Below are 20,373 nucleotides of genomic sequence, written 5' to 3'. Positions count from 1 at the left end.
CTGTGAGTCCGAAGCAGCTCAGATCTCTGCATGAGGACTTAAAGCGTGACAAGCGGCTTAACTTTAAATGAAAATAAACAGGGATGAAACACAGTGTGTGACCACGAGTCAAACTGTTTTAGAGTTATCAGCCAAGGTGCCTTCCAACATCTGTGCAGGAAAATCACGAAGATGAGAGGAGAACTAGAGAAAGGCTCACTATGTTGAAGTATTTCCCATTGGTCACCTATGCTTACAGGGTGCTGCAGTTGATTTATAATGCAAAAAGACAGAGAAGTAATGAGGTCATGTTTGTACGAGGGCAACACATTGCGCTGAATGATCACCTGCGCTCAGACGGATACAGGAGGAACCAGCGGCTGTAATAACCCCCAGGTCACAGTGATGAACTGCCGCAGGGTTTAAGGGCTAAAGCTGCACATTGGATGTGAATACCATCGTCCTCTGGTCAAGTTAGGGAACATCCTACGTTTCATTCTCAATATCAGCATGCAACACGTCAGAATGTGTGTATTTGCATGTGCATGTTTCAGTTTTATCTGCGTTAAAAAGGAGCTCACGCTAAAACCTGCTGCAGTATGATGCAGTGGTAAGAAGCCTTAGTTAGTCTTGGATGACAAGAAGAAGTTATCTACTCTCTTTCATCAAAGTGTTTTTGCCTTTTGGAAATAACTAATTTCTTCTGCGTGACTCTGCGGCCATTAATTCTTATTTCCCTGCTCTATTAACCCTTTTACTGACTTCTTCTGATTACTTGTTGATATATAGGCCTATTAGCAGGTTTGACTCAATTGCTGGAGATCCACCTGCGTGTGTGTGGCACCTGAAGCTATTCATACACATCTCACTTTGACAATACAAACTCATTAGGCCTGAGCAGTGATCGACTGTCCCTCCATTGGATCTGAGAGGAAGCGACTCGATTAATGACTGCCCAGTGGGCGTCCATTGATTGGGAAGGTAGCGGCCGCTAATCTGCAAAGGGATAAACATAATTATTTGCGGATGTGAGGGAGGATTCTTCCTAAGTGCTGACTTTGGAGTGTTGAAGGGAAAGTTTGTGTGAGGAGGCCCTCAGAGAGTTCATCATTTAATCCTCCCGGGTTTGAAGGAGAGCGATGTGTCCTTCCTTGTGTCCATTTCCAAGAAGGAAGCCTTGATGTGGATCAAGTGCACTCAAGAGCCAGCGAGGAGGAAATGAGAAACCATGTGAAATTACTCTTAACGTAGAAGACTATGCACATCCTTAACAATCAACGGCCAAAAGACTTCAAAGAAATTTGGTCCACTTTTCTGTAATTGCTCCTGTCTGAGGTTACAAATGATTTCAGGAGTAATGAAAGTGTCCACCTTGATCTCGCTGCTTGAAATTCAAGTTTAAAGTCGCACATTTAAACGGATGAACTGCACTTAGCTAAAAGGTTTACCGCGGTGCAACACCACCCTGGTTTTAACTGTTCAAATGCTCCAACAGATCGCACTGCTGCTTCAGAACTTGCTGTTCTTTGTCACCGATTCATAATGCAGCGAAGAGAAGAGCCTCCGGGCAGAGAGGAGACACTTGTAACGGTTTTTAAATCATTTATTTAGTGTTGTTTTCATTGTTTGTCCTCACTTCACGTCGTCTTTCAGGCAGTGCTTTCGGAAAGACGATATTTTCTAATTCTTAACGACAAAAAGTTCATGTTCAACAAGGTGTCACTCGTCCGTCTCTGCAGACTCAAGAGTCTTTTTCTGCTTTCTGCACGATTACAAGTCGACGCCACACGTCACAGGGACTTAGTTGGAAGCTGAATTACGGTATTAACCCTGCAAACGGGACACAAACTGGATTTTATGTTGTGCACCAAGCACTTACTTGTGTTGCTACATGGGAAATGCCCCAAGTGACGGCCGTTAACCTTGAATTGTGGCTTCTTGGAGTGGAAAACCATCTCCAGTGTTTTCCCTTAGTGCTCATTTGCCTCATTTAACAATATTGGAAGGTTTGGTCAACTTACAACTAGAATTCAAATCACAACTCAAGTCAATTAAAGTAAAAAAAAAAAGGGAAAATGTTATTTTGCAAATATAATCAAAAACACAATTAACATTATGACAATTGTAATTAAAGAAAAATGAATGATTGATTTAATCCCATTTTTCTGAATAATAAAATATTTAGTTCCTTTTATCTAAAACAGCACGAGGTTAGCGACAGCCATATGAATATTAATGCAGCGTACACGACCACTAGTCACGAGAGAAACATCTATAACACCCTGCGTGGTCTGTAACAGAAGTGTGCCATCGCTGCAGCTCCGTCTACACCTCAGCAGGAAGTCTGCTGCCTGCTTGTCGGGCTTATGATAAAATATTTACTTAGATACTGTTAAATACGCTCCCAAGGAAACACAATCCTTTGTTCAATGAATAAATGAGCGAGTAAACATGTAAACATCAGCGCTGATCTTGTCCCACGTTGTTAAAGCATTGCAGTTCACACACGATGTCACATCCCTGCGGCTGACGTCATCTTCAGTCAATCATTTAAGCTTTAATCGCTTTTCACTTTTTGTTTCTGGTGAGCCAGTTCCAGCAGTGCTTTCTCATCTGGAATAAGGATACCTATATATCTCTCTATATACACACTGCATCTGAGGATGTGTGACCCTGGGGAGTGACACAGAGCTCGTCTATCCTCGGGCGGATGGAGCTTGTCAGCCTCCGGGCGCAGTCTTGACCTGTCGTTGCTTCTTCAGGTGGATCCAGGAGGCGCCGTCAAGCTTGCGCCATCTAGTGTGTTCTCTTTAAATGGAAACTGTATCCATGTCTTGTCCCTGCGCCAGGAGTCAGAAACGCATCCTTCGAGAGTGTATGTCCAAACTCTGATGGAAACATGGAGAAGTAATGGCCTCCCCGACTCGCTCCCTCTCGCTTGTGATTTATTTGAATTCAGAAGCTGTCGTACAGCTGGGTGACAGGTGTAATGCAGCCTTGCATAGAACTGTTAGGTCTGCTCATCTCCGCAAGATGTGAACGTTTATTAAATCATGGTCACTTAAATATTTAGCCAGCTGTGCGTGGAAAAGCTCCAGAACAGACGAGCGTAACTCGTTGACTTGTTGACTTTTGAATGTGCTCATAATGCTTATAGAGGTGGGATTCCTCCTCGAAGCCCTGCAGTAACTCTGAGGACACGACCCGGGCAGTAAGGATCGTCATGCATCTTTAACACTGCTTAAAAAGAACGACTCTCTTCCTCAAACGCATGAGAGAATTGATTCATGTAATTGACAGCTATATAGAAAAAGTTCCATTTTAGACTTGCTGGCATCACTTCCAGGAGAACTTCCAGTGTAGCTCACAGGAGAGGAGAGAGGTCCTTTCACATCACTCCTCCCAGTGCTTTGATGAGATTAGCGCAACGCTCCTCAAACAAAATCTATGACGAGCGTTTAAATCAAAGCCGAGTGGAGAGAGAGGAGCGAGCCGAGAGAAACGCAGCAGCCACAACAAAGCCAAGAGATACTGCATCCGGCCTATTGGTGAAGTAAAACTGTCAAAATGTACTCAGTAAAAGTACAGACACTACTTTACAAACCGCTGCTGGATATATAATCTATCAACGCACCATATTTTACTTGATGATCATGTGCTTTGTGAATCTGCAAACTAAGATAAATGATTTCCTTCACTTTCAAGGTTTTCTTTTAATGGCAGTTCTAAAAAAAACATGCGAGCTTCCTTGACCATTTAACAATATGATAGTTTTATGTTACGGCCATCGGTTTTAATAGCTATTAGGGCAGTTGCCAACCTTGCTTAATGGCAAAGTCCGCTCCTGTCAGGCCATAATGATGTCATGGAAACAACCCGGCTGTGTTGTAAATGAGCTCTTTACCTCGAAGCGTTTCCCCGTCAAAATAAAGGTCGGAAGGAAATCGCAAGTCAAAAGGTCTCGTCATTGTTCTTCAGTGTGTTCGAGCGATGCGGGAAGTTGGACAAGGAGGCGAGTCGACTGCGAGAGACACAATGCAAATGAGATCTCTCTGAAATTTATCAGAGGCTTGAAGGAAGAAGAGAAAATTGAAAAGGAACCAAGGGCAGTGTCGCAATCAATGGCTTGTTCTTAAAGGAAGGAAGGTTGCAAACTAAAGGAGGGCGAGAAAGATTCAATACTCTGCAAATGCATAAAACATAGAGAGAGAATTGAAGAGGGGAATTGCTCGGCGAGAGATTGAAGGCGCCTACATAGTGTGAACATTTTGTCCGTGTCGGGGGAAACAACCCAAGGAGACGGTTCTTTTATTCAGTGTGTGTTTATGCGAGGGGTGTAAAGGAAAGTGAGACGGAGCAGGACACGTGTAATATTGTTGATTGAGTTGAGCAGAAAATGTCCTTATCCCGCACGACTTTCCAAGATCATGCTAATAAATGGACGTCATTTTTTGGCGGGAAAGATATTGAGATTGACGCCTAATGTCGAATGAAAATGCGGAAAACATAAACTGCCAGTCAGGGACAGGGATCCTGTGTGAGAAAGAGTTTAAGCAATCTACTGTACGCTCCTTTATTAAGCTCTCCAGCCTCCCCCCTCTCTCTCCAGGACTGTTTCCCACCATGCAACACAAATGGTAACGGGCTCGGAGCAGCAGACCACTCAAACAGCATTCCTTTGTTTTGTTTTTCCACATGTGGATGTGGCGGCTGCAGGGTGCAAGTGCACATTTATCCCGACAATCCACGTTTGCCTTTAACCGTGTGTGTTCTAGCTTAAGTGTAACAGTGTTGAAAAGCCTCCCATTGCATTCCTGCACACGTGTCTTGCGTGCCCAAATGACCCGGAGAACTTTGAAATGAGAAGACTTCCTGCACGTCGAGGCATTTTTTTCCTCCCGGTACATTAAGCACGAGGCTCAGGGAAGAAAGATCACCGCAAGACGCGCGAGACTCAACAAACACAAACGCTTCTCATGGGAACCATAACCTCAACATAAGGACGACACAGAGCTGAAAGAGGCGTCCGTGTTTGTGCACCGTGTACGTGTTGGTCTTTCAAATGAGAAACGAGCATGACTAGCCATGCAGAAGCATTCTGGTGCAGAATTGCAAAGCAGCACCACGGGAGAAGCACAATGTGGAGACGAAAGGAAGAAAAACTACAGCCTGTGGGTGTTTTCACTCGTGGTCTGTTGGGTTTCTTTGAAGGGAACCCATGGAGTGATTGCACCATTTGTGCTGTTTCTTTGAACAGGTGCGAATGAATCCTTAATGTGGACATCAACACTGAGAAACGCCTGAACAGGAGAGTCTTTCTTAGTCCACTTCCAAGTCTTAGCGGTGAAAATGCAACATGGACCAACCACCAGATTATATGCTGCAACAAGGGGATATATGCTCAGTGAATCGACTAATCTTTAAGTCTTTAAGATGTCAACACATAGTGAGTAAAGACCTGTTTTTGGAGCACAAAGTGAGGCTTTGTGCATCATGTTTTGACAGATATAACATTTACAAGCATATAATAAAGAAATAAAGCAGTAAATCCTCATATTCAAGAAGCTTCAACCTGATGTTTGACTTAAAAACACACCTAAAATCTATCAAGGTATCATTTCCTGCTTTGGTACGGAGACCAACCAAAGCAACCCACAGGTGCAAATATCTCCTGAAGATATTTTAAAGGGCTGATTTTACACTTGAAATGTCACAATAAGTGCTACTCAACCTGTGAACCGTTAATGTAACTGTATGATGTCCCCTGCGGCTCACGGAGAAGCTTTCTAAAGCGTGAAAAGAAAAGAAAACCTTGCAGTTGCATTATGGGAAATGAAAGCTTTTGGGAGCTTGACCCTTTTAAGGACTTAAAGTCAGGACAGCTCGGCCTGTGTTGCATTGTTCACTTCTTCTTATTTCCTGCAGAGAACTGGCCAAATGTAAACGACGTAACGTCAAACAGAGGTCTTTTTTTAGTGCGGCTGACTCTTTACAGCAGAGAACACAAGAAAACAACTTTGGAGCAAAAGTCTCTCAGATTTAAACGCCACTCAACAATCACACAGGGAGGGATCCATTGCAGGTGGTGCACAGGCACCGAGGCCCGCTGCGCACTGAGGCCCCGCTGCGCACTGAGGCCCCGCTGCGCACTGAGGCCCGCTGCGCACTGAGGCCCGCTGCGCACTGAGGCTCACTATATCTCGACTGCTACATCTTGCTCTCTTGCTTTTGTTATCGCCAATGCTATCGCTCTTGGCTTAAGAAATATCCCCAGGTGGCTTTCTAAAGGCATGGGTTCAATTAAAACGGTAAATTAGGACACAAAGTTTTCTGTTAGTATGCTTTTACCTGTAATGTCAGGTTTCTGTGGCATGAAGAACTGATAGAAGGTGGGCTCCGACAGGCCCTTGACGTTGCGCGCTGTGATTTCCACTTCATATCTCGTGTTCCACTGCAGCGGCTGCAGCATCGCAAAATCGTTCGCTCCGGGGACCAACTTGGTCATCCACTGTTCCTCTTTATCCTGTGAGGACAGAAACAGGAGGAGAGAGGAGAGAAATGTAAAAGAAACGCCTCACAACACAATCAATGCTATGTATTTCATTTGTCTCAAAGCTTCAAAGTGTTCCCGGTCGAAACAACAACAGCACAGTGGGCTTTTAATGTGGGGATTTAGAAAGTTAGAGCAATCACACATGGAGTTGCAGTTGTGAAAACGCCCACACAGATGCACTTGTATCAGGAAAAATAAAACGGAATCTGCTGCTTTTCATCAAGTTCACACAAGTTCTCCGAGACCACATTCAAATAATAATAACAACTGAAGAGTCTGGCCAAGAGCTGTTGGTGCCAAATGTACTGTGTGCTTACCATTCTTGCCTCCTTGGCACCTCCCCCCCCTGATGTTGGAGGACAAAATGTGCAAAACGGACATCAAGGTCCAGGGCGTGAATGTATTTAACATTTGCCTGGATTGTCAGTTGACTATGATGGGTGTGTGTGTGTGTGCATATTCAAAACTAATCTGTTTCCATCCTCTATGCGTGCCCCTCCATGATGAAGCAGTCGCGTGCTCCCGATGCCAGGCGAGGCCATGTGATTACTGGGGTGTGAAGCATCTGCCTTCCCCCCCCTCCCGCACTGGCTTCCTGCTCGGCCTTCAAAAGCCTCGCTGAGACTTCCTGACCCTCGTCTTCATCTGCGGCGGAATGATTTAAAATCTCCGTCACTTCCTCAACGAGACAGAGAAATGTGCTCGGACACATTAGCATCGGGCAGATCGGGAGATTTGGACGAGCTAAAATCCACTTAGTCCTGTGGAGAGTTTTTGTACGAGTGCCATCTATTCTGCTTCCTGGCCTCATCTCAGCCGCTCGCCTTATCTCGTGAGTTTAAGCTGCGTTTTTGTTATTTCACACACACAAAAATGAGCTACTTAAACGGATGAGTGCATTTTGAGAGCTTGTGTGTGTGTACTCTTTTTATAAAACATGAGCTGTAAGTGACACAAGGGTAGAGAAATAGAGCAGAGCATTATTCTTTGTGCCACCGACGCACTCATCTCCACTAGTGAGTCACTCTGGGAGGAGAGCGCACCCCCAGTGTCGTCCTGTGTGGCTGCTGTGTCAAACATAAAGAACACGCTGCTTTAAATTCTTTTATAGGACGCAAAAATGACACGTTCAGAGGAATGACCAGGTACAAAAGACAAATGAACAAACACATCATCAAGTGACCCGCTCCATGGATCCAACATGGAAACAAAAGAAAGTCCCAAAGCAGGGAAACAGAGCACTCTACAAAGTAAAAGGTCTTGGGGAGTTATCTCCACAGGGTTAAAGGTGCATTGTGGGAGCTTCTTTGCAAATACTCACTGTCTTGTACTTGACTATATACTCCACGATGGGCATCCCCCCGTCGTCCTGCTTGACCAGCCCCAGCCTGTAGGCCTTCCCCATCCCTCTCTGCCCGTGGACCGCCGGCGGACTCGGCTCTCCTGAGGGAGACACGAGGAGGAGGCTTCAGCAGAGACAATATGCCTTTGTGTGTGTGTGTGTGTGTGTGTGTGCATTCCCAAGGAGGGGAGCAGGTGGCAATGTGAGATATGAGATAAGGACGCAGTACAAGGAGAAAAGCTTTAAAGCTGAATTAAATTCATATTACGAGGCTACTCCCACCGCCCGGCGATAACTAATGTTGACCGGAGGTTCTTATAATTCACTGTATTTTGCTAATTGGGTCTTCTTCCTCACACTTATTCTGCGGCCTCGCCTGGATTTACTGCAATCCTGCTGTGCCAGATTGCCAGAATAAATAAAATGCTTATCATAAAACCCCTGTGGAATATAATTTTCTTATAATGCAGCAGTTTTACATCAAGCCACACATTTGACAGGATCTATTCCAAGCTCCAATAATCTGGATTCACATCAGGAGCTGATGCTTTGAATATGTTATCCATATATATATATATATATATATGTATATAACCTTATTTTACTTGATGAAATCAAATATCTTCTCATATTAATCCAAATAAAATGTCTTATCTGTGTTTATCGTCCCAATTTATGAAACAAATTTGGACTCTGGTGTTTGCACTTGAACATCTGTGAAATGCTGCAAAGTGCCTATAATTACCAATTAATTGCGTCGCAGTGACGAATAAAAGCGATTATGCCTGGATGCAGAGGGCGGACTTACTGATGGGTAAAGTCTGGAAGGTCTCCGTGTGGCTGAACTCTCCCTGACCCTTCCCGTTGACAGCTGCCACTCGAACCTCGTACGTCGTGTTGGGCTCCAGCCCCGTCAGCACCACTGTCGCTGGAGAGAGAGACAGGACCAGAGTTCATGTCACCTATGTGTGGCGACCATCAATCATGTAGATCGCAGAGAGGATCATTAAAAAAAAAGGTGAGTTCCAGGGACAGGTTAGAGGAAGAGCTGCAGGTGACACGCGGGGCTCTGCAGTTTGTGAGAACGACCTTTATTAGTATTCTTCTAGTCTGCAGTGGAAAGAAACAAGGATATTTGTATATAATGAAAGATCTCTCGTCATTTATTGAAGGCTTATCAGTACAGGAGGAGCTGCAGCAGTCTGGTAAAAGACTAATAAAGCGTAAATCTCATCACATTACCATGAAGAATATTAGAAGCAACAGTAGAGCGGCCACATTCATACGGTAACTTACATTGATTATTGAAGCAAACATTATCAGACCACGTTACACAATCCTATTTAAATTCTACAGTCACCGCAGCTCATTTGCATAACCTTCACTATTCACAAACGCAGCGGAGAGATGGCGGCGTAATGAGCTTGAGTGAAAGTGGTTGTTTTTGTCACACCGCACAAATTAAATACTTGAATGGTAATAGGTGCTTTTGCAGTTGTTAAGTCCTGGAACTCATAACAAATTCTGCAATTTGCAGAGGAGCTAGGTTACTTTACAAGGCTATAAGCAGACATTTCAATTTGGGCATACACATTGAAATGAAATGAGTCCAGGCATCTCATTATGTTGAAGAGTTTATTGTGTGAGGATCTTCTGCTGAGGTGATGTGAAGTGGCCGCTGTGATTACGTGTAGTTAGTCCGGCTCATAATTTGAATATTTTATTCATGATCTTCATTAAAGAGCCAACTTTAACTAAACTTTATTCACACAGTTCCTCCCTCTTCTCTGTTAAAGAGCCACCTGCGCTTTAATATTTGCCTCACTGCATCCACATATTGTAATTGACTCTGAAAATGAGGGATATTAGCGATAAGCCCTTCAGACCTGCTTATCACCCCGAACATTAGTTTCATTTTCCAGCCATCCATCCTTCACCTCGCGGCGTACAGGCTCAGAAATCAATTTGGAGTCGTAAAGCATACGAGGAGGAGGCGCATGCTTCCTTCGGCTCCTTCACCCGGGCTCTGGATCCCTCCTCGCGAGGTTCGTATATAAACCCAACCCCATCGTGAGGCGTTGAAGGATCGCATGGCAGATCATGTGATACGGCTTCTACTCGTGTGTGATTTGTGGCGTTCGATGTGTGCTGGTGGTTAACAGACAGAAACTCTGCTGAACGCCTGATGGAATGCTAATCCAGCATGTTGAGGCACGACCTCGCTGCTCTTGTGAATTGTTATGAGCTCTAAAACCGTCTGACGAAAAGTGTGTGTATTCTTCAAGTCTTATTTTCCAACACGTGCATGTTTACTTCTTATTATAGCGTTGGTTCATCGTGTGAACGGGAGACTTTTTTAATTCATGCAACAAAACCACTGCTTCTAACCACCCGTCATGTAAACTACGTTAGCAGCTCAACAGCACAGTGACCTTCCACACATTCTGCACGGAAACCCTATTTCCAGTCGATATCCTCCTTCGCTGTTAGGGTGATTATATCATTCACACTCACTCTGGATGCTATGTGACTTGACGTCCTTCCACTCCTGTGAGCCGACCTCCTTGTACTGGACCAGGTAGTAGCTGATTGGCACGCCGCCGTGCGAGTCGGGCTTCATGAAGGTGACGGTCGCTAAGCGCTGGGAAACAGCCGAGAGACGCACCGAGTATGGATTTGATGGTACATCTGAAAAGAGGAAATAATAACCCTTTTTGAAAGAAATGCATTTTCTAACTGAAGATGCTTTTCATGCTGCTCACTGCGCCTGCTGCGTCACTGTCATCCCCAAAATCAAAGTAAATGCAGACGTTGCTCTAATAAATGTGACACTTTGAAATCAATTTACTTCAGAGAGCCGATACTTCACTCCGCTGCATCCTTCACTCGTCTTTGGACCTGTTTTAGTTTAAACCAACACACTGTTTACGCTCTTCTCTGTGTGGGGTTCTCCCTTTGAAAGCATCAGTGCAACATTCAAATAAATACATTTCCAGGGGTTTAACTTTGAAGACGAAGAAGTCCCTGCAGCTTCCATTGGAGATCGTCTCTTCTCAGTGTTGCTGACTCAAACTATTGCTAAATGTGTGTGCATCCATGTTCCCCTGTGTGTGTGAGAACAACTTCTACAACACATTGTTCCCTGCAAGACTAGATGTTAGGTCAGCTTTTTTTGCTCACTACTTTTCTCCTTAGCCCGAGCAATTCAATCTGCACTAGAGATAATTGGACTGCACTATTGTGTATTAGCCTGCGCTACCGTAAATTAGAGGGTACTTCAGTAAATAGCGAGGGGTATGGTAAATCAGCGGGCACTATTTGAGATTAGGTGAGGCTGAATAGGGGTTGGGAGTTGTAGTCGAATTTATCTTCCCGAGAATTGCAAATAAAGCTATTATCATTAGTAGAGAGGGAGAGGGTTACAACGTGAGAGCAGTGATTTAGAAGGTGCAGGATCCCCGACCCCAAACATTCAGGACTTAAAACAAAGTCACCAATCTCATTAGATGAGGAGAAAGGGCCACACACTAGTGGCACACCTGCACACTCACCTGCCTGGGCCAGAATGAACTCCTGGTATCGAACTCCGATGTTGTTCCTGGCTGTGCAGTTGTAGCGGCCAAAATCCCGGTCGGACATAGGAGTGACCTAGAGCCGGATACATATACATTACTTACACATCTCTGTTGGAACGGCCATGTAACGAGTTTCCATGTGTATAATGCTTTATTAACACACTGATACACACGTTATAATCTGCTCATAGCGCTCACTAACATTTCTTCTTACATTCAATCTTTTTATAATGCATTATAATCACTGTTATAATGCAGTATAATCACTGTTATAATGCATTATAATCACTGTTATAATGCATTATAATCAATGTTATACTGCATTATAACAGTGATTATAATTCATAACAGTATTATAATGCATTATAACAGTGATTATGATGCATTATAACAGTGATTATAATGCATTATAACAGTGTTATAATGCATTATAACAGTGATTATGATGCATTATAACAGTGATTATACTGCATTATAACAGTGATTATAATGCATTATAACAGTGATTATAATGCATTATAACAGTGATTATAATGCATTATAACAGTGATTATGATGCATTATAACAGTGATTATACTGCATTATAACAGTGATTATAATGCATTATAACAGTGATTATAATGCATTATAACAGTGATTATAATGCATTATAACAGTGATTATAATGCATTATAACAGTGATTATAATGCATTATAACAGTGATTATGATGCATTATAACAGTGATTATACTGCATTATAACAGTGATTATACTGCATTATAACAGTGATTATGATGCATTATAACAGTGATTATAATGCATTATAACAGTGATTATAATGCATTATAACAGTGATTATAATGCATTATAACAGTGATTATGATGCATTATAACAGTGATTATGATGCATTATAACAGTGATTATAATGCATTATAACAGTGATTATAATGCATTATAACAGTGATTATGATGCATTATAACAGTGATTATACTGCATTATAACAGTGATTATACTGCATTATAACAGTGATTATAATGCATTATAACAGTGATTATGATGCATTATAACAGTGATTATACTGCATTATAACAGTGATTATGATGCATTATAACAGTGATTATACTGCATTATAACAGTGATTATACTGCATTATAACAGTGATTATAATGCATTATAACAGTGATTATACTGCATTATAACAGTGATTATACTGCATTATAACAGTGATTATGATGCATTATAACAGTGATTATAATGCATTATAACAGTGATTATAATGCATTATAACAGTGATTATACTGCATTATAACAGTGATTATAATGCATTATAACAGTGATTATACTGCATTATAACAGTGATTATACTGCATTATAACAGTGATTATGATGCATTATAACAGTGATTATGATGCATTATAACAGTGATTATGATGCATTATAACAGTGATTATGATGCATTATAACAGTGATTATACTGCATTATAACAGTGATTATAACGCATTATAACAGTGATTACAATGCATTATAACAGTGATTATACTGCATTATAACAGTGATTACAATGCATTATAACAGTGATTATACTGCATTATAACAGTGATTATACTGCATTATAACAGTGATTATAACGCATTATAACAGTGATTATAATGCATTAGAAAAGATTACAATGTGGATATTATAATCAAAGAAAGTGGTACCATTTGTATTTGTCCAGGTTTTGAGATACCTGCTTGCATGCCTGTACAATGGAGGCAAATGGATTTCTTTTGTGATGCTCACAGAAGTGAAACATCACATTTGAAGGTGCACTAACCGATATCTTCACAATAGCAATTGGTCAAATGACTGTGTATTGTGGAAGGCAGTGTTTGTTAGAGACCCACAGAGAATTATCACCTGGATCTAAAGTTTTAGCATCTTTCAGCTCATTGATTCACTCTCACAAAGCTTTTCCAGCTCTGATAAACCTCCTGTACGCTTCCTGCCAGCACCCAATGGCAGACTTACAGAGTTAGCAACTAGCAGGTGAACTAAGTGGATCATTTAGCCGCTAAAGAGCCGTACATCTCTCTGAAAAGAGTTAGGAGAGACCAAAACAGAGTGAATATTAAACTGCCCCATCCTGCCCTGGACTCACCTCCAGCACAGACTTGCCGTCTGCACTGTGAACCCGCGTGTTGGCAGTTCCCTCCGCGGAGATGGTGAAGCGCTCTCTCCTCCACAGCATGGTGGCAGGAGGGTTGGACATCACATCGCAGCTTATGTTCACAGGGTTCCCCTCCCACGAGTAGTAGATGGTGTGGTTGGTCAGGAACTTTGGTATATCTGTCCAAAACACAGAGCTATTATCTCTCACGCACGCGTCATTCATATGGTAAATCAGCTTGTTGTTCTAAGACATCAATTGCTGAAAGAGCAATCGCAGGTGTCTCTGGAATTAGGTGGCAGCCAATTAAACACTCAAATCAAAAGGTGAAGCTGCTCTCCATGATCAAAGACATGAAATGACTTGCTGAGGCTTAACCCCCACATATTCCTCAAAGAGAAGAAAAAAGCATTTCATTAAAGCTTCCCAAACTCCCTCGGCAATGTTGAGAAGAAAAACTTAATTGAAGCCACGCAGCATGCTGGAGGGGGGCATCTCTGTAACAATCATCTCCCCAAGAATAAAAATAAAGGATGCAACCAGAAGCCCCGGCAAATAGGAAGGGCAGTAACAGACGATGTCGGCGGTGAGCTGTCGTGCAGATTTCTTTGGCCCAGTCAGCTCAGTCGGAGAGGCATTATGGTTGTTTTATGCTCGCTTGCAGGATTCCATTAAAGAGATTGATGCCTGGCTCTCTGTCACAGCCGAGGACACGTTATCCCCCTGCAGCCTGCAGTGACTTAGTAAATGAGTTCATTAGTTCGGTGGCAACGCCTGGCTCAGCCCCGCCACACTCTGACTCACAGCCTGTGTCGTTCTGCAGAGCGGGAGTCAAGAAGTCTGCAAGTTGTCAGCTGTGGCTCCAGCGAGACACATTTACAGCAGCTTTGCTTCATGGGTGGAGAGTCGGTGCATGCATGTGAGGATTGTTTTTCTCTACGCGAGGACGCCGTTAAACCTTTTCCAAAATGTCAACTTTTCCAGAACTATGCAAAACGCAGAATCTGTGAACCCAAAAGTTACCTCAGTCAGAGGAGGAGAAAATTGCTTTTCCACATGACAACAGAGATGAGGCTTTCATTTTTTACCTCCCTGTCTCTCTGAGTACATTTGTTTGTCCGCCCTCTGTCTTTGTTGTTCCTTTGAGCTTCAAGGTTGAACTGCTGCTACCCACAAAAAAAAAAAGCACTTTCCATCCGTCTCATTGAGGCAACAGAGCCGCTCTCATAATGAACCTAATAATTCCGAGGCCAAAATGGAGATATTTGCTTCAGAGCTCATTAAGCAGGGGGTAGCCCGCCCCGGATAACCCTAACCAACCAACACGGTGGAAATGGGTGCACTCATCGGGAAGTAGGAGATCTGTCAGCGGGGAAAAAAACGAAAGGCGACGCATGATATCCTCTCACTAATTAACCCTTCTGAAGGCTGTGTGTGGAGAGTTGTTTATTATAATATAATGATCTTCTGAAAGGAAAACAACCACAGTGCGGACGAAATGACTAGGACTAAACACGTGAACTTTCGAACTCTGCACAAGACTGCAGCGGTGCACGTGTGTGTTTTGCCAGGGTGCTGATTTAAAAGAGAGAGAGAGAGAGAGATCTGAGAGAACTAATGGGAATGCAGAGAGTGGAGGAGTTTACATCAGGTCACCAGGGCCTCACAGTCTCTTTCATTTAGCCTTCAGACAATGATGCATATCAACGAGCTTCAGCGTTTCCAACTCTTGCAACAAATAACTAGCCCTGACATTTACTCACTGAACTGCTGAAATGTTGAATTTGTTCATATTATTACGCATTCATTCATTGATTGACACTTCACGTGCCTGACTGGACCTCTGACGATGAAGCGGGAACACCTGGACCTTCAAACGCTGGTCAGACAACACGAATACTCACACTCAATATCCAGGAACATGCTCTTCTGGTGACCTCCGATCCGGCTCAGGGCTTCACAGTCGAACCGACCCAAGTCCGTGAGCCTCACGCCGCTGATGGTCAACACCGACTTGCCGTGACGACCGCGGACCTCAAAGCGTCCGTCCTGACTCTGAAGACACAAACACACGCAGATGCAACTTATTCTCACGTTCTTCCGTTGAAGGGATAGAAGTATGGTTGCATGAAGGCATCCTGAGAGGCCGACCTTGTTGCCAAGTCATTTACAGAAAACTCCTCGTCCAACTTCGTACGCCCCCTCGATCCATGCTGACCCCCCCCTCGCAGGCAACCGTCACTTGTCGCACAGAGTCGGGGTTAATGCAATAAAATGCTGATTTATTACAAGGTCATTACGTCTGTATGAAGACAGATGGTGTGAATGTGAAGCCACAGGTCAATTACAGCTGACGAGGCTATCATTCGTGTAATCGACATTCACTCGTAATGAGAAAAAACACCCCGGGAGCATCTTCATTGCAGACGCTATACGGCCGTAGCCTCCAGACGGTTACCTCACAGATAACCTTTGTCACCCCCAAGAAACTACTTTCAGAGGTCCTGCCCTGAGTGCGTTTAAGAGCTGCAGTGAGCTTTTATTTTGATTGGAAGACGATACGGCGTGAAACATTTTCTAACAATGCCGCCAGCTAAGTAGAAATTCTCCTTTTTGTTTTTAAACGATACATTCTTTCCTATTCATGCAAACGTCAGATGATAAACATGACGAGCACAGGCTACGAAAGCTTTTGTTTGCCTTCTTCAGTATAAATGTGCAACGAGGAAGTTGCTTTGACATTCCCTTTTTTTTCGGAGACGAGGCGCCGCCATGAATAGGAAACACAGTTTGAGTTGAGTTCTTCTTATTATTCATAGAGTCGGAGAGTGCCGTGGGGTATTTTCAATGTAAGTACCGACAAAACGGCACATGGCATACATTAGGGTGGCAATCTACCCCGTGCTCTTGAAGCTTTTGTGAGCAAAAAAAAACATGGATATCAGTGCGAGCAGCAACATATCATGATTGCACTATAACTGCTAAGTAATGCTGAAATGGATCGGCATGTGTAATCTGACACACAGGTCCTTTTACGAGGAAGGAAATGACCTGGGGAGTGCACACACTGCACAGAAGCTTTGTGTTTAAACAACACAGATATGCGTGTGCATGACCAGGACTTCTTGAGGGACTAAAAACATCCGTCTGACTTGCTTTTCCCTCATTGTTGCCTTCTAATATTCAATTAAGTCAACTCGCACAAGCAGCTTTTATAGAGTAAAAATAGAAGAGAAGTTATTTAGCTCAAGGCCTGAGAGTTAATGTAGGATTTTGCTCAAATTAGTATTGTGAGTTTGTGCCTAATAAAGGAATTAGAAGTAAAAAACAAACTAAAAGAAACAAGCTGAGGCTGAGAGTCAGGCTCCCAGTAAGCCGATTCAGCACAGGGAAACCCCACAATGCTTTGGGAGGTTTTGTTGTTGCTGCAGCTATAATGAGCATCATTCTTGTTTTCGTCAAATCTTACTGTATATAAAGGATATGCAACATAGTGCTGCGGGGAATCTGGAACATCACTTCCTGAGCAAAGATCTGGGGCAGAGCTGTGTTCATGTCATGTAGGAGCTACAGTAAGTGAGTACAGTTTCCATCTTGCAAATACCAAACAGCCAAGTTGAAATTAGGACCAGGTGTTTAAAGGAATAGTTTGACATTGTGGGAATATGTCTGTATGCTAAACATGCAGCAGGAACCAGTTAGCTTAGCATAAAGACAGGAAACAGGGGGAAACTCAAGGAAGTCCCCGTTCCCCGCCAAGAACACATATAACCAAGTAGTCAGACTTCTTCTACCGTCTGACCTCCAGAGCTTTGTGTCTGCACGTTTCTGTGTGACTGTGCTCCTATCTACTTGTGTATATCTGCACATTTATAACAGTAAGTCTGTGATGAAAGGGCGCGGATGTGTGCACACCTCCGACATAGATTTCCCCAGTAAATCAATGCACTTCCAGCCCCTTCTAATGCCCTCCTGCCACCCCCTCGGCTAATACTCATTACGTGTCTAAGCTCCTCTTCTGAATGGCACTCTCTTTATGTTGTCGCTCATACACTGCTTCAGCATTATCTTGTTTAGAATGGCTTATCTTTGCTCTTATCATTGCGGTACTATCAACCAATGAGGTGAAGCCGCTTTCAGAGGCTCGGTTCTGGTCTCTTTGTGCTGCCACTGCACACTTGCTTATTTGCCAGCTGAGGTCAATGGGATTGGGAGAGTGTGCATTGAATAGGAATGTGCTGAGAAATAGGGGGATGAGGGAGGAGGAGGAGAAAGAGAGGAAACCTTCCAGGAGGGAGCTTCTGAGTCAGGAAATTACTCGCTAACCCCCCCTTCTGCCGACTGACAGGGTCTGTCTAGAGACGAACTCAGCCCCTAAAGCACAGCCTGTTTGATATGCAGCTCAGTCGAACGACAAGGCGAGCGGCCAGACGTGAACACACCAGTGAGTCGACCACACACACACGCGCGGACACACACACACACGGGCCACATGCATGTTCCCGCGACAGCACGCTCAATCACACATACTGTAAACATGTGAGCGGAGAGATAAAAGGCAAAGCAATGAGGAAGTGGAGGTGAAAGGAGAAGCAGGTAAGCGAATGATATGATGTGAAATCAACGCCTCAGTGTTTAAAGTGTAGCTGGGATGCAATCACATGGGGAATGTTGAGATCCTGCGTTGTTTCAGTCCAAGTGCTGCAGAACTTTCACATATTAAACATGTCAGCTGTAAATGTCAGCAAGGATAGAAACATAGTGTCGTCTGACGAGCGTTGCTGAGTCAAACAGTATGGCGTTGGGGATAAACACGGGGTCACACCTCACGACAACAACACAATGACATTTAATGATGGCTCTCCGCTTAAAGAAAATGGAGGCCAACAAAGTAGCAACAGCAAATCCTTGGCTAAACATTACTATTATCTATTTCCTGCTGGATGTTGCAGCGCTGTGTGCAATCATTGTCACCAGGTGTCAAATGGAAAAAATAAACAATAATCTCATCGGGTGTGGGAGTCTGTTTTTCTGAAGGGAGATTGTTAGTAGCTCTTGAGCTCTGAATGTTTCCATGAATGGAGCGGAGGCTACACTGCGGTTTGCTAACCTTGCTCACAAGCGACACAATACCACCGGAGTAAAACAATACCCCGACTCAAATCCTACCTCGCCTCGTAATTAAATTCCAGCAACTGCATCCCATTATGTTCTCTTACCGAGGGTCAAGGTGTTAGTTGGCAAAGAATGAGAAGAATGGGAAGCAACATTATGCACCGAGTAAAACTAAGCCCTTTGAAGCTTAATGTCTCCCAACAAGAGAGGAGTGTGTGCAGACTGGATATGCAGATTGGAGAGCAAATTGAGAGAGGAACATCCTGCTTTAAACCTAAATGACTGCGGCCATCCATCATGCCTCGCGCCGCTCAAGCCGTGTTTGTCTTTGCGTATGTTTAGGTGTGTTGGTTTGCACTACGCATTTCCATAATTGCATTTGCTGCAGGAAGAGAAGCACTTACTCTCATTTTCGGCTGTGATTTATCAACCCGAGCGATTCGAGCCAATGCACACGCTCATTTATCTCGGCGGTGACCTTTTTTTCCCCGAGCAAAAGAACGGCTGCCATCTTTGTTTTTGTTTTTTTCTGTGAAAGCTTCTCCCCGCCAACGGATGCTGCGACGGACGTTTTTGACATTGACGGCGGCTCGTTCGAGAACAATTACGTCGCCATGAAAATGCGGATGCAGCTCATTCAATTTCTGATTTGTGAGGCCGCTCTTATGGGCAAAGTGAAGAATGGATGCCGAGAGACAAATACACAACAGAAGCTTAATGTCTTTTCAATTCCTTAAGTCCATCACGTAAAATGACGCCGAGTCAAAGCAGGTAGAAACCAAAGTGTAAATTGAGAGTATTAGCGTTTGCCCTGAAAACTTCAAGGTTCTTCTTGAGCTTGAGAGTTAATCAAAATAAATGCGGTTGCTGATTTCCCTTGAGATAATAATGTGAGCAAAGTCGAGAGATTTAAACACTCTCTGTAAAAGAACGTGGACCAAGGTTGAATGTGCATGAAGCTGTGACACGCCAGTGTAGAAAGGCAGGTTGTCTGTCTGTATGTAACATGTGCTCGACATTCAATCATCAACTCTTGAATGTAAAGGCCTTGAGCAGCGCTGCCAGCAATACATGACTCTAATGTGAACATTTCCTGTAGGACAGATGGGAAAGATTATGCCTGCTTTTATTTTTTACGGGGACTCATACACGTAATTAACTGTTAATGTCGGCTATTTCTTTGAGTGCTCAACCAGCACGAGTGCATACAGTCCAATGTTCTATAAATAAATACGAATCGTGACTTCTTAACGGTCACCGTAAGAACCCAAGCAGAAGAAAAACATCTCGTGTGTGTATTGTTTTCATTGCATGAAAACTTGTGACGTTCATTTTAGTCATTTTAAAAGAGGTGAGTTGGAAGTCTTCTGTGAGTCGAGGTAATTATAGGGACACCTTTGTTTTATCAAAACCTCATTAGTGAAACTCTAACGGCAGATGAAAAACAGGCTTTGCTTTTTGAAGTTGACATTTGGAGAGTAATGGCAAATTCAAAGACATTTAAAACTATGCATGAACATTTCTATTGTGTTATGTACCTGTGAATGGCAATGACTTTACATACTTGCCGATACGAGAGGTGAACAAAATATCTTGAACCCTGCGATGCATTCTCCTCCGACCCACCTGTACCATGTGTCAGGACACTAGAACCACAGATACATCGCTTAACATAG

The 20,373-nt window shown here is 43.4% G+C and overlaps 1 protein-coding gene across 7 annotated transcripts in view; it reads right to left on the bottom strand.

Moving 5' to 3' along the window:
* Positions 1 to 20,373, bottom strand: part of ncam2 (neural cell adhesion molecule 2) — a 193,825-nt gene that overhangs the window by 12,924 nt on the left and 160,528 nt on the right. For 4 of the 7 annotated variants that reach the window (XM_029447674.1, XM_029447692.1, XM_029447683.1 and 1 more), the window contains exons 9-15: positions 15,487 to 15,637; positions 13,574 to 13,761; positions 11,426 to 11,522; positions 10,389 to 10,562; positions 8,683 to 8,802; positions 7,854 to 7,975; positions 6,328 to 6,502 (exon numbers count right to left, since the gene is read on the bottom strand). In XM_029447674.1, coding sequence (XP_029303534.1) covers positions 6,328 to 6,502; positions 7,854 to 7,975; positions 8,683 to 8,802; positions 10,389 to 10,562; positions 11,426 to 11,522; positions 13,574 to 13,761; positions 15,487 to 15,637 — 1,027 coding nt within the window. Of the gene's footprint in view, positions 1 to 6,327; positions 6,512 to 7,853; positions 7,976 to 8,682; positions 8,803 to 10,388; positions 10,563 to 11,425; positions 11,523 to 13,573; positions 13,762 to 15,486; positions 15,638 to 20,373 lie in introns of all 7 variants that reach the window. The other 3 variants (XM_029447647.1, XM_029447664.1, XM_029447655.1) reach the window with 1 other exon arrangement.

This window comes from Cottoperca gobio, chromosome 2 (assembly GCF_900634415.1).
Source record: "Cottoperca gobio chromosome 2, fCotGob3.1, whole genome shotgun sequence".
NCBI classification, from domain to species: Eukaryota; Metazoa; Chordata; class Actinopteri; order Perciformes; family Bovichtidae; genus Cottoperca; species Cottoperca gobio.
This window is presented reverse-complemented; position numbering and strand designations above follow the sequence as displayed.